This window comes from Miniopterus schreibersii, assembly GCF_964146895.1.
Source record: "Miniopterus schreibersii genome assembly, chromosome: X".
NCBI lineage: Eukaryota > Metazoa > Chordata > Mammalia > Chiroptera > Miniopteridae > Miniopterus > Miniopterus schreibersii.
The window spans coordinates 57972779-57988199 of NC_138104.1; the positions used below are offsets into that span (position 1 = coordinate 57972779).

At 36.6% G+C, this 15421-nt stretch overlaps 1 protein-coding gene across 1 annotated transcript in view; it reads left to right on the forward strand.

The window, feature by feature from the left end:
- Positions 1 to 697: 697 nt before the first annotated feature.
- TEX11 (testis expressed 11) overlaps positions 698 to 15421 on the forward strand; it is a gene marked incomplete at both ends in the record, with an annotated part of 365391 nt that continues 350667 nt past the window's right edge. Inside the window, 2 exons of the mRNA XM_081125501.1 lie at positions 698 to 734; positions 13943 to 14064. Coding sequence (XP_080981627.1) covers positions 698 to 734; positions 13943 to 14064 — 159 coding nt within the window. The remainder of the gene's footprint in view (positions 735 to 13942; positions 14065 to 15421) is intronic.

A 15421-nucleotide genomic window follows, 5' to 3' on the forward strand; every position in this document is an offset into this window, starting at 1 on the left:
ATAATTAGCAAGAAGATGTGGCCATTAGGTCAACACTTTTCAGAGTCGTCCTGAGGCAGTCAATGCTTTTGAACTACAGAGCTGCTGTAGTTGACTCTGAGGTGAAGGAAGATCGGCAAATGTACGGTTTTTTCACTTGGGTAAAATACGGGGAGCGGTTCAGGGCCACTGAAGGTGGGAGATACTAGTTATGGTAGTTTGGAGGTGAACGACCTAAATTCCGTTGGAGCCCCATGGTTGGTGACCTTTGGAAGGCGGTTGGTGACCTTTGGGGGGGGCGGGGAACTGGAGGTGCTAGCTGGGTCTGCGAGGGCAGGAGGACAGTGCGTGATTGGGTGCTTTCAACATTGGGCCTTGTTGGGGGAGGGGTTTGAACCAATTAGAAGAAGGCAATGAGCACCAGCCAGACCAATCACAGTGTACCCCGAACCCTGGTGTCCCACTTTGCGGGGCAGATTACGGTAAGAAAAGATACAATGAAAATTTCCTCCAAGCTGGGCTCAGGTCACTGGACATCCTGGCCCTGCTGCTTATTAACTACTTTTTCTGAGTTTTAAAATTTCCTCGGCATTTTTCCCCGGATTAACAAGTGACTGGAAAATTTTGATTGAAAAGAAATTTATTGAGAACCTGGAGTATAAAGGACAGAATATTAAATTACTTTCTTATTTCATAGGCCTGAGCCAGGGGATTAAAAATGGACGATGTTGATTTTCGTTTCATGGACTTTAAAGGTATATAGCTTTTTATGGTAGTAAAGAAAATATCAGACTGTTTGCTTCCTTATCTAAGATCTTCTGAATGTATTTTGTTTCCAATTTTTATCTTTGGGGTATCCATAGCTCTAAGTTTTCTCATTAATGTACCAGAAGAACAATGCAGATGTTTAAGACACTGGAACCCTTTTTATAAGTGAATATAAGGAAACATAATTCACAATTCATAGCTTGTTTTCTCAGGGTTTTTATGGCATGCAAAATAACATTGGTGTAATCTGAAATAGAAATCTACTGCATTAAAAGTACATTAAAAATTACCGGAAGATCCTGAAGTGTCTTTCCATAATCATCAGTGAAAATTAATTATTTACTGTGTAGTTGTAGGTTTAAGTACATTTTATTGTATCTTTATTGTTTTGAAAATTGGTAATACATGTAAGATATTTATGGGAATTAAAAAAAGTGTCTTGCCCGGCCGGGTGTGGCTCAGCGCCTGAGCATAGACCTAGGATCCAGGAGATCGTGGTTCGATTCCTGGTCAGGGCACATGCCTGGGTTGTGGGCTCGATCCCTGGCTGGGGGCATGCAGGAGGCAGCCGATCAATGACTTTCTCATCATTGGTGTTTCTCTCTCTCCCTCTCCCTCTCCCTCTCCCTCTCCCTCTCCCTCTCCCTCTCCCTCTCCCTCTCCCTCTCCCTCTCCCTCTCCCTCTCCCTCTCCCTCTCCCTCTCCCTCTCCCTCTCCCTCTCCCCCTCTCCCCCTCTCCCCCTCTCCCCCTCTCCCCCTCTCCCCCTCTCCCCCTCTCCCCCTCTCCCCCTCTCCCCCTCTCCCCCTCTCCCCCTCTCCCCCTCTCCCCCTCTCCCCCTCTCCCCCTCTCCCCCTCTCCCCCTCTCCCCCTCTCCCCCTCTCCCCCTCTCCCCCTCTCCCCCTCTCCCCCTCTCCCCCTCTCTCCCTCTCTCCTCTCTCTCTCCCCCTTTCCCCCTTCTCTCCCTCCTTCCCTCTCCCTTCCTCTCTCTGAAATCAATAAAGATATATTTTAAAAAAATGTCTTTATTGATTTCAGAAAGAGGGAGAGGGAGAGATAGAAACATCAATGATGAGAGAGAGTCATTGATCAGCTGCCTCCTGCCTGCCCCCCACTGGGGATGTAACCCGCAACCCAGGCAACCCGGGCATGTGCCTTGATCAGGAATCAAACCGCGATCTCCTAGATCATACATAGGTCAATGCTCAACATCTGAGCCACGCCAGCCTGGCTTTATAGGAATTCTTAATAAACAAAAGCAATTTGATTGACAGGACACCAGATTCCTGGGCCATGCCAGATATGGGAGAATTTATGATATTACCCCAGCCCACCCCCCCGAACATCATTAGATCTGTGATACATTCATATTCATATAATAAAGAAATATGTTGTAACCAGGGTGGCTACAGATTGACAATTTAAAAAGTTTAGGTCAATGTTTTGTTAATACTTTTCATTTTACTTATTATTATTTTGATTGATTTTAGAGAGAGAGGAAGGGAGAGGGAATTTGAGAAAGAAACATCAATTTGCTATTCCACCCATTCATGCATTCATTGATTGCTTCTTGTATGAGCCCTGACTGGGGTTTGAACCCGAAACCTTGGCATATTGGATGATGCTCTAACCAACTGAGCTACCCAGCCAGGGCAATGCTTGTCATTTTAAAACAACAACAAAGCCCACTACCACCTGCCTTAAATTTTAAGATATAATATCTTAAAGATATAAATATGGAATATGGATTATGAGTTTTAAGTGTATGGTATTTGAGACCTATTTATATAAATATTTGAAGCACACAGACAAGTATAGTGAATAATATAATGAACACCAGCATACCTATCATTAAGTTTTATTGAATTTTGACAGTTTGCCATATGTTTCAGATATTTCAGGTTTCAAAGAACTAAAATATTACATGTACTAGTTTTTCATCTTTTAAAATTTTACATGAATTGTATCATTTTATGTGATACCCCCACCCCCCACAACTTGTCTTTTTTTGCTCAGCATTATGTTTTGAATATTTACCCATATAGATATTTTAGCTCTAGTTCATTTATTTCCACTGCTGATTAGTACCATTACATTGAATATAAATGTACCAGAATTCATTTAGTCAGTCCCTCGTATTGGATATATGAGTGTTTCAAATAGTTGCTATTGCAAATAACTACACAACAATGAACAGTGTGCCTCAGAGAGTTTAGTGGGAGCTTTCAAACATTTTTGACCACCACCCATGGCAAGGAAATGCACCGTATCAAAAGTTTAATGAAATAGTTTTACCCTTATTACATGCAGCAGTGTACTACAATATTTTCTGTTCTATGCTTTTTTATTAAAAAATGCTGGTTATGCCCGGCCGGTGTTGCTCAGTGGTGGAGTGTCAACCTATGAACCAGGAGGTCATGGTTCGATTCCCAGTCAGGGCACATATCTGGGTTTCCAGTTCGATTCCAGTGGGGGGCGGCATGCAGGAGGCAGCCGATCGATGATTCTCTCTCATCATTGATGTTTCTCTCTCTCCCTTTCCTTTCCTCTCTCCGAAATCAATAAAAACATATATATTTTTAAAAAATGCTGGTTATAACCCACTAAATTGATTTATTTCTTAAGCACTGGTGGGCAAGGCTCTAGGGCAGTGCTGTCCAATTGAAACAGTAGAAACAATTTTGTATTTTCTAGTAGTCACATTAAAAAAGATTAATCAGATGAAATAAATTTTAACTATAAATAATTTAGCTCAGTATATAAAAAATATTATTTCAACATGTAGTCAGTATAAAAGTTATTAATGAGATAGTTTACACTTTTTGATAGAGTTTGAAGTCCTGTATGTATTTTATACTTAAAGCGTATCTCATTTTGGACTTGCCATATTCAGTTGCTTAGTAGTCACATGTGTGTGGCTAGTGGCAACCCTATAGTGGCAGTGCTGTTGTAGGGTATACATTTAGGTGGAACTACTGAATGTGGAACTGCCGGGTCAAAAGCTACCGACATCTTTAACTTTATGAATATTGCCAAATTGCTGTCCAAAGTAGTTTTAACAATTTATACTCTTCCTTCCTCTTTTCCCTATATACTTGCTAATATTTGATATTGTCATACTTATGCAGATATGAAGGGTATTATTATTTTTAATTAACATCTTATTTTGGAATAATTTTAGATTTATAGAAAATTTCCAAAGATAATGCAGAGATCACATATACTCCTCAGACGGTTTAATTATCTGTAATGCTATCATCTTACATGGGTGGTTTTATTTTTAAAATATGTTTTTATTGACTTTAGAGAGAGTGGAAGGGGGAGAGAGAAACATCGATTGGCTGCCTCCTACACCCCCCATAGTGGGGACTGAGTCTGCAGCCCAGGCATGTGCCCTGACTGGGAATCAAAACGGGAATCTAACCATCGACCTTTTGGCAAATGGGATGATGCCCAGTCAACTGAGCCACACTAGCCAGGGCCATGGGTATTACTTTAATTTTCATTTTCTTTATAACTATTGCAGTTGGTGTATTTTTATAAGTTTATTGGCCATTGGAGTTTTCTTTTTTGTATATATAGTCTCTTAGTCAAGTTTTGTAAAAATGGACCACAAAAGGCCCATGCAATGGCCCTACCTCATTTTCTTCATCGGGAGAATTGGCATAACATCCGTATTTCTGTACCAACAATTCCAATGAATTTCATGGCTAAGAAGGAGTAGAAATTTGTCTACGTTATACCCATTACCCATTGGGGCTAAATTAGAAGTGTAGCACCTTTTCTGCATGTCAGCTCTTCACCTATTTAAAGATACTTGTGTCCCCTGGGAAGTTTCTTCTTCAGATTAAGCATTCTGAGTTTACTTACTCTTTCTTCATATTACGTGGCTTCTATCATGTGTGCTGTTCTCTGAATATGCTCTATTCTTTTTATGTTATTCTTTATAGTGTGGTTCCCAGAACAGAACCCGGTTCTCTAGGCTTGTTATGATCAGCACAAAGTAGTCTCTTTAGGTTTAGGAGTGATCATCATTCTCTTTAGATAATGATGTAGTGAAGATTGGAATTTTTTTTGGGGGGGAGGGGGGCGGGTTGAGGGAGCCATGTCACATTAATGACTAATTTTGACCATTTTGCTTCTAAAAGGCCCTCATTTTTTTTTTAATTTTTATTTTTTTTTACTATATGCTGCTCTTAAGCTACATCTTGCCTGTCATATATTGGTGCTTTTAGTTTTGAAGACTTAAATGCAAGACTGTAATTTTTTGTTATATTGATCCCATTGCTGCAACTAGAGATTTTTAAAAATATGTTTTTATTGCTTTCAGAGAGAGGAAGAGAGAGGGAGAGAGGGATAGAAACATCAGTCATGGGAGAGAATCATCAGTCGGCTGCCTCCTGCATGCTCCCTACTGGGGATTCAGCCAGAAACCTGAGCATGTGCCCTGACCGGAAATTGAACCGTGAGCTCCAGGTTCATGGGTCAATACTCAACCCCTGAGTCAAACCTGCCAGGCATTGCAACTAGGGATTTAATTTTTGTTCTTGTTTATATCATCTGTCTTATTTGTTATTTCTCTCTCTCAGCTTCTTCATCCAAATCATTGATGAGATTGTTAAATAGGACAGGGCCAAGGACAAAATGTTATGCTGTTAAAACCTCACTTCAGATTGGCATCAATCCATTAAGCAGCATGTTTTGGTATGCTTGCTCAACCTGCCTGATTTGCTGTTGTCTCCAAAGTCTGGCACCTGTCTTGTTCTATACTTGGCTTTATCCCTAGATTTAGAATTTCTGGTTCATCTCTTTGAAAGGCTCATAGGGCTCTCTGTATATGCACTTCTGTTACCAACTCTCCTGTTCACCTCCCTGCCCCCCAGCTTTATTGAAATATAAGACTTATAACATTGTGTAAGTTTAAGGTATACAGTGTAGTGATTTTTATATATGTATATATTGTACAGTGATTACCACAAAAAGGTTGATTAACACATCCATTACCTCACATAGTTACAGGATTTTTTGGGGGGAGGTGAGGAAAATGGGTAAAGGGGACAAATCTCCTGTTCACCTTTGAGGCTGCCTTCTTGATGTTGAACAAAGTTTGATACCACACTGTGCTATTCTTCTCCTGACCTACAGCCTCTAGGGATTTCAGCTCTATAGTACTTTTTCTTTCCCCTCCCATCCCTCATTCTTTTTTCTTTTGTAGAAATCAATTTTACTGAGGTATAATTTACACATATAATAAAATACATTTTAAGTGTACAGGTTTATACCTTTTTTTGGGGGGGAGGAACAACAAATGTTTCCCATATAACCACCATTCTGATATAAAGTAGAAGAACATCATGCCCCTTTGTGGTCAATCTATCCTCCACATTCTACCCCAGGCATTCACTGTTCTGATTTCTATCACTTCAGATGAGCTTATAAATGAATCAATACACTATGTACTCTTTTTTTCTGTGGTGTCTTTCACTAAGCATAATTATTTTGAGATTCATCTATATGAGTGCATAAGAGTAGTTAATTCCTTTTTATTGCTTAGTAGCATTCCACTGAATGAATATATCACAATTTATCCATTTATCAGTTGATATACACTTTTGGCTATCATGAATAAAGTTGCTATGTATATATTTTTAAATGACTTAGGTTTTCATTTCTCTTGGGGGAAATACCTAGGAATGGATTTGCGGAGATGTAAAGTGCCTTTGTATCCAGGTTTCAACAGATTGTCTAGAGTATTTCCTTCCTGGAGGACAGATTTTGAAAGGCCCCAATTCTTAATTTAAGAAACTAGCAACTGGGCTTGGGAGTTTCCTAAAAGTGTCCCTCATGATTCAGAAAAAAGTTTCTGGTCCTGGCCAGGTAAGCCAGTTGGTTAGAGGGTTGTCCCGATGCACCAAGGTTTCTGGTTTGATCCCAGATCAGGGCATATACAAGAATCAATTAATGAACGCATAAATAAGTAAATCAGTGGAACATCAAATAGAAGTTTCTCTTTTTCTCTCTCCCTCTCTCCTTTCCTTTCTCTCTCAAATCAATTTAAAAAAACCCCCAAAACAAACAAACATGAGCCCTGGCCACAGAGGATAGCCCAGTTGGTTACAGCATCATCCTGATATGCCAACATTGTAGGTTCGATCCTTGGTCAGGGCACATACAGGAAGCAACCAATGTATGCATAAATAAGTGGAACAACAAATTGGTGTTTCTTTCTCTCTCCGTCTCTTTCTCTAAGATCACTAAATAACAACAATAACAACAAAAACAGGAAAAAAATTTCTCATCTTGGCAAGCACCAGGGACCATTTATAATAAGTGACTTAATATAGGAATAACAAACAGTTGAGTGGTGTTAAAAGAATATTTGTATCAAGATACTTTAGCCCAGTTTTCCTTCTCAACAAGAGGGTTATTTTTTCTTAAGGAATAGCAACTGTTTATCAAGCTTTGGAACTCCCTTTCCTATGGTTAATTTGGAGATAATTCTCCTTTTTCTAGATTTCTAACATCTTTGTATTTGCTGTTATATAAATACCCTTATGGTCTGTTAGAATATCCAAGTTTACACTTTCCCTTTCTGTTAAAACTATAATGACTGTTAGGGAGGTAGATATTAACTAATTGGTTTCATCAAATCTTCAAAATTCAGTCACAATCTATACTATAGACCAGCACTGTCCAGTAGAAATATAATGTGAACTACAAATGTAATTTAAAAATAATTTCTAGTAGCCACATTTAAAAAGTAAAGAAAAACAGGTGCAATTATTTTTAATAATAACAATAATAATTTTAATACTATATTTTTTACCCCACATATCGAAAATACTATTTCAATACGTAATCAGTATACAAAATTACTGATATTTTAAGTTATAATATAAACTATTTTGGTTATTAGAAATTACTGAGATATTTCACATTTTTTTCATACTAAATCTTCAAATCTGGTGTGTATTTTATAATTATAGCATATCTCAGTTTGGACTAACCATATTTCAATTGCTCAATAGTCACATGTGGCTGCCATGACTTGAGTAGTAAAACTCGCTCAAGATAGTAGACTTTCATTGAATCTCAAAGGACTGTACTTAATTTGGAAGCCTCTCTGAACTATTTTTCCCCGTGCCTTTAAATGCCACACCACAGTGGGATCTTCAGATTAGGGATAGCAGAGTTATTAGGAAATGCCCCAAGAGAGGACCGCATAATTCAAAGTCGTGAGCATAATTTCTGTATGGCATGTGCAGAAATCTCATTGAGATACTTGGTGGAGTCACCTACTATTCACATATTAGGTAGATAAAATATAGTTTATGAAATAAAGAGGTGGAATAACTAGCAGAATTTAACCTTCATAGTATGTCATACAATATGTTTCAAGCTCTGGCTTCTACATACCTTTCTAATGGTGTTTCCTATAATCTTCCTTTACCCTTTTCTCTATCCATACATAACTACTTATGGTTATTTAAACCCACTGCGCTTTCCCATACCTCTATGCTTCTCCCACTGGTATGTTGCTTGGCCAATCTCTAACTCATCCTTCAAGACCCACCTCAAATAGCACCTTAGTGAAGCCTATCCTCTCACCCTTACATCCCAACTCTCAAATGGGCAGAGTTACTCAGATCTTTATATTCCTCTAGCATCTTGCATTCACAGCACTTACCACATTATATTGCAAGTTTCTTGATGGCATAGACTACCTCCTCATTTATCTTTGCATTCCTAGCAGGGTGCCCAGTATCTGCCTGATACCAGGCAATTAATAGATAATTGTTGAATTAAGTTTTACAAGGAGAAATGTAGATACCAGCCAGAGCAGAAAGAATGCAGTTGTCTTGAATTCTGTTCATGCTGGGCTACCAGTAGCTTTGATCTGGAGCAAGTTAATTAACTTACCTATGCTTTATTTTAATCAAATGTAAAATTAGTTTTACTAAAATTTTAAGGTGATTTATACTCTAATAAAATTGGTTGATTGATACATATGTATCAACACATATTTTATGTGGAAATGACTGTAAGCTCCTCAGGGGAGGGAACTATGTCTTGTTTATATTATATCCTTGCTGCTTAGGAAAATACTTTATTATCATTAAGTATTTATTGAAAGAATGAATGAAAGAAAGAACTCTTGTTTATTTCATTCAAATTGCCCACATGGATTGCAACACTGTCACCAGGGATGATTCTATATATTTCTAATGATGATTTGGAAATGCATATAGGCTCAGGTAAAACTTTCCTGTATTATTCCATCACCATCAAAACAATTCATAGGATGCCTAATTGTTAATGACATTTTGCTTAGCAGTCTTCTAAATAGCGCATTTTATTAGGAATGGAAAGGCTAAAGATAACTTGTGTGGAAAATTAGCCATCTTTTGATTTTATTAAACTTTTGACCTCTTTTGCAAGCAAGTTCTATTTTATATGTATTGTGTGTAGTTTACACTTGTATAGAGATAAGAAACCTCAAAGTCAGTTGAATCAACTTAGATTTCTTTCTTTTTTCAGATACTTCTTTGGTAAGAGTTGTTAAAATGTACTCAGCCTAGCTAATCCACTTCAGCCTTCCAACTGTATTGTTATAGTGTACCTACTGCATTCCCAACCTTTTCACATATTGTTTCTGGTCTAATTTAGATGTGAATATACTGGGCAAGCCTTGGATAAGTCTTTCTTCCAGTGCCTAGTATGTTGTTAACACTCAGTAAACAAATATTAATTAAGTAAAGTTGTTTATATAGATAGAAATAGCCTTTGGTAACCATGGTACTAAAACCACATCTTAGCTGAATAGAAGATTGTTATTCAAGAACAGCAGGGCTCAGCTACAAAGTAGGGTAACAATGTAATGAGAATAAAAGAGTAATATGTACAGATACTTTGTAAAGTAGATGCTTAGGGGATAGGATTGGATAAATTTGCAAATTGAGTTCGGTTATGGGCTTTGCATTTACATGAGTGTGAAAGGTACAAAATATGTAGATTCATTGCTGTATTTACACAATGTGCATTTGGTTGAGAGGACTGAATTGTGGCTTTTTTGAGACATTCCTTCTACTGATGGAGTTTGTTCAGTGTCAGTTTAATTCTGTCTGATAGTCTCTAAAGTTTGGTGCCCTGAATGAGACTGGATGTGTTTCCTCACCAGAATCAAGCTGAAAATTCTTTGGTTAGCATGATATTGTTAGTTCTTCCCTTTTTATCTCCCTCAGCTAATTTCCCTCCAAAACTTTACATAGATTTATCTCCTGATGAGCCCCGGCTCGGCATAAGTTTACTCCAGTGCCTGAGCCAGTTCTGTCCAGGGCAGTAAAGAATAGCAGTATTGTGGAGTAGGGAAGAGATTGACTTAGAATGAAGTCACACTGGCTATCAGATTTGAGATTTAACATGCTAGAGGTATACTCTAGGCACCTGTTGAGCTTTGGAGCTGCGTCATTTCTGCTTCTTATGCTTTTCATGGAGTTAAGACTGCCCTGAATCCTTTCCAAGTTGCCCTCCAGGCCCAAGATGCTGCTCAGAACTACAATACATTGCTGTGAATAGTTCTCTTGGAACTATAGTACATGCAGTTCCATCTGACTTCTGCATGATCACTCGCTGCTTGGATTTTCTTGTACTGTACCCAGCTAGTCAGTTGGAACCTCCTGGAACGTCCTATAAGATAAATGATTATCTCTCTGACCATTGATAGAAAGTCTGATTTACATTGTGATTTTAGTCTGTGACTAAACCTGTTTGCCATGAGTTTGCCATGCCCTATTGACACTTTGATATTTTGGCTGTCCTCATTCAAACCAGCCTCTGATGGAATAGCTTTTCTTAGCTCACAATTAGAATTATAGTGTAGCACTCTGAATGGTGGTGGCTCATTTCTTCTCTCCTTGCTGTTTTTCAGTTGTCTCAGATTCCTGGCATGTCACTTATTCCTCTCTTCCTGATAGAACTAATGTAGTATAGAATTTCAAATTAGAAATCCTGAGTTCAAGTCCTAGTTGCTACTTTCTTTGTGTCACCTTTGAGAAGTCACTACACTTTCTTAAATCTCAGTTTCCACATCTTATCAAATAAAATCTCTCTTACAGACTAGATTGATAATTAAATGAGGATGCATATGAAAATCTTTGAGAGTATAAAGCACTATGCAGATGGTAATTTTATTGTCATTTTTGGTCCTTTTCTCACTGAGGAAGTTGCTTTTGAATGGCTGGTTGAGCTGATGGAGGTCACAGGGACACACTTGGCGGGACAATCGATAGATATTTTGCCATGTTGTAGCAGAAGCTTCTTTCCTCGAGGACAGGGAAAATGTTTATTTTGTATTATACTGTACCTACAATGCTATCTACCTAATCAGAATTAATTGGTACTGATTAACACAGTTGTCTCAATAGTGTGACTCCTCACCCCTAGTGTTAACTAGGATGAATCTCATTTAAATTATATTGGCTGAAATAATGTTGTAAATCATAGTTTATTTCAGTAACCGGGAAGATAATTTAATAATTTCTTTCAAAATATACAATCTTTCTTGATATAACCTTAATATAGCATGTCATCTTTAGATCTCAGGAATAGGCTGTATTTATAGGAGCTCCTTTGTGAGCTTCTACCAGAAGCAAGTCTCCTTCATAGTGTAACTCAACCATTCCGCTATATGATCTCTTACTAGTTACCCAGCTTTGCTGACTGCATTTTACCTTAAAGATCTGTAGTGCTGTTATTGCCTCAGCTGATGTCAAATTGCTCAAGTGAATAACATTGAAAGTATGTTTTGAAAGGACCAGAATTATTCTGACAAAGAATGAATTATATTAAACACTAAGAGAACAGGGGCAAATAAAAATTAATGTCTTCACAGCCTCATATACTATGTGACCAGAAGTTATAATTGGTATTCTACTAAAATATTTTTGGAATTTTTTAAAAGCAACTCAAATAAAAAATTTTTTATGTATTTTTCTTTTCAAAAACATTTCAAGACATCTGTTTTTAAACAATTTTTGGGTTTTAAGAAACATCATTTTTAAAGCTCTCCTAATTTTTTACAATTTAGGTATAATTGACATGCAACATTAGATTAGTTTTAGGTGCACACCATAATGATTTGATATTTGTATATATTGCAAATGATCACCACAGTAAGTCTAGTTAACATCCATTACCATACATAGTTTCAAAGGTTTTTTTTCTTATGATGACAGCTCTTAAGGTTTATTCTCTTAGCAACTTTCAAATATACAGTACAGTATTATTAACTAAAGTTGCCATTTTGTACATTACATCCCCATGAGTTAACTTATTTTATACCTGGAAGTTTGTACCTTTGACTCCTTTCACCTGTTTTGTCTACCACCTAACCCTGACCCCTGGCTATAATCAGTCTTTTGTATGTATCTATGAGCTTGGTGTTTGTTTGCTTGTTTTAAGATTTCATGTATAAGTGAGATCATATGGTATTTGTCTTTCTCTGACTAATTTCAGTTAGCATAATGCTTTCAAGGTCCATCATGTTGTCACAAGTGGCAAGATTTCATTATTTTTTATGGATGAATAATATTCTATTGTATATATTTACCACATTTCTTTTTTTAACTAAATTAAATTTATTGGGGTGACATTGGTTAGTACATTATATAAGTTTCAAGTATATAATTTTGTAATATATCATGTGTATATTGTAGGTTTACAGCTGTGAGTACATGAAACAGTTTATTCTTGTATTATTATTTATTAATTATTGTATTATTTTTGATATGAATAACTATAAACCTACTTTTTCCCCACCTTCTATATTTTTAAAAAATATGTTGTTGATTTTTAGGGAGCGAGGAAGGGAGAGGGAGAGAGAAACATTGGTGATAGAGAAACATCAATTGGCTGCTTCCTGCATACCCCCTACTGAGGATCAAGCCCACAACCAGGGCATATGCCCTGACCTGGAATTGAACCAGTGACCTCTTGGTGCATGAGACGACACTCAGTCCATTGAGCCATACTGGCTTGGCCCCACCTTGTATTTTAAGCAAGGGCTGTGATATATATGTCTTTCAGCCTAATACTCACCTAATCTTAGAAGAATCAAGATACTTAGTATGTCTTTTCATGAATTTATGGGAGTAAGGAAGCTAGAGATTTTTCTTTTTGTGTCTATCTTATCACCTGAGGTGTACAAAATATTTGTTATGTTTTCCCTAATACCACTGCTCATGCATTGGGTACTAAAGATCCATGAGCTATAAAAAATATTTGAGTATATTTGAACATAATTTGCTTTGTGAAGTCTTATATGAATCTAGTTTTTGATGTTGAACTGAAAAATTTTCACTTAGCAGATTTATCGTTAATTGTAGCAGGTTAAATAGCAGCTTAAAATATTTTTCAGAGGATACTCTTATAGTATTTTTATGAATATTAACAACATTTTGCTAGTTGATGCTCAGAAATATTTCAAAAATTACAGACATCTAGGTTATGAAGACCTCTGTTGCATGAGTTTGGAAAAACCTCAATTTTGATAATATGAAAGGCATCAATTACGATTCTATGTCATGCTTGGGTTTAAGGAATTCCATGTCCTAGTAAGATTCAGCTCTATGAAGTCTGGCCCTCAGACTGTTTAAAAAATGGTGACATCATTTGTACAGATTCAATGACTGGCTAATGATGTCACTAATTGGGCATGTCATTTTTTTCCTCACAAAGTAAGGTCAAGACATCAGAGACAGGATAAGTTAGCTATGTCTGCTTAATGCTCAAAGATATTAGTAAGTATTTCAGTTTTACAGGGCACATATCTAAGTCTCCCTTCAGAATTTCTACATTTTTTAGTTTTGAAGATATTATTAATTTCTATTTTGTAGTTTTAAGATGACTTATAATAACATTACTATTTGTGAAGTTAGTGCATTTTACTTTCTGAGAATGAGAGTAATGATCATTATAAACAAATGACTCCCAGGGAATAGAAATTTTATTTGAAAATTGTACTCCACCTTTAGCTTAAAGAAACTTTTTCTCTAGTTTGGTTTTACTTTAAAGATCATGCAAAGTTTCTTCATGCTACATTCATTTGACCAACTATCTGGGGACTGATTTCAGAATGATTTGCTACTTTTACCCAATGGTGATAGTTCACAGCACTTTTATCATCCATTGTTATTTCAGAAATTATTGAAAACCTGATTGTAAAAGATAGTTCACCTGGCATACCTGAGGCAATTGATAGACTCTTCATGGACATAGTAAATGTCAACAGGGAATCTTTGGCTGAAATACAGGATGCTCAGGTTGGTATAAAAATAATTTTGTTTGATAAGTTTTGATGATTGATTGATCATTAAAATTAATGTACAAGTAAAAATGATTAACCATTGCTAAAAATCTATTTTTGGATTTTCAACCTTAATGTCGCATTTAGGGAAAATAGTTCTAGAAACCAATGCTCAAGTTTAATATTTACTATTTAACCTCTTTAGGCTTCAGTTTTCTCATCTGTTAAAGGAGAATAATAAAACCCACCTCCCAGTGTTGTTGTGAATAGTAAACAAAATAACATATTTAAGGTCCTGGCTACATAGAATTAGTCACTAAATAATAGTTCTGTTTTCCTTACCTTTACAGCAAAGTTTAAGAATCTACCTGGTAGTGGGGAACTCAGTTGAATATAAAACCTTCAGTGGTACTTTTGTTGGGGGTAGTTTTTCTGTTGTTTAAATGAGGGTCTGTCATTTAATTTGGCAATTGCTTTGAGGTTCTGAAACACTTTTGGGAATGTTTACTTTAGCTAATCCTTCCCTTTTGGTGACTGCATATATGGGAAGGTGAGTAAAGCTTATTGTAAGTCTCTTTTTTACATATAATAGCTTTATTTAGATGTAATCACAAACTATATAATTGACCCATTTCAAGTGTACAATTCAGTGATTTTTAGTGTTTCACAGAGTTGTGTACCTATCACCACAATGAATTTTAGAACATTTTCATTATCCCCGAAAGAAACCTTGCATCTAGCCAGAGACAGTCTCCATTTCCTCCCCTTTCCAGCCCTAGACAACCTCTAATCTATTTTGTGTCTCTATGGATTTGTCTATTCTAGACATTTTCTGTAAATGGAATAACACAGTATGTAATCTTTTGTGACTGACTCATTTCACTTAGCACAATGTTTTCAAGGTTCATTAATGTTATAGCGTGTACTTCATTACTTTTTATAATTTATTTTCTTTTTAAAAAAAATCTTTATTGATTTCAGAGAGAGGAAAGGAGAGGGAGAGAGAGAGATAGAAACATCAATGATGAGAGAGTCATTGATCGAGCCTGCAACACGGGCATATGCCCTGACCAGGAATTGCACCCCGATCGTCTGGATCCTAGGTCGACTGTCAACCACTGAGCCACGCCCGGCTGGGCTTCATTACTTTTAAAATTTTTATTTTTTGATTACTGTTTACATTCTGTATTTCATTACTTTTTATGGCTGAATAATATTTAATTCTTCAGATATACCACCTTTTGTGTATCCATTCATCTGTTAATAAACACTTGGGTTTAATCTTTTTGGCTATTGTGAATAATGCTTCTAGAACATTTATGTACAGGTTTTGATGTTTTTATTTCTCTTAGGTATACACCTAGGAGTGAAAT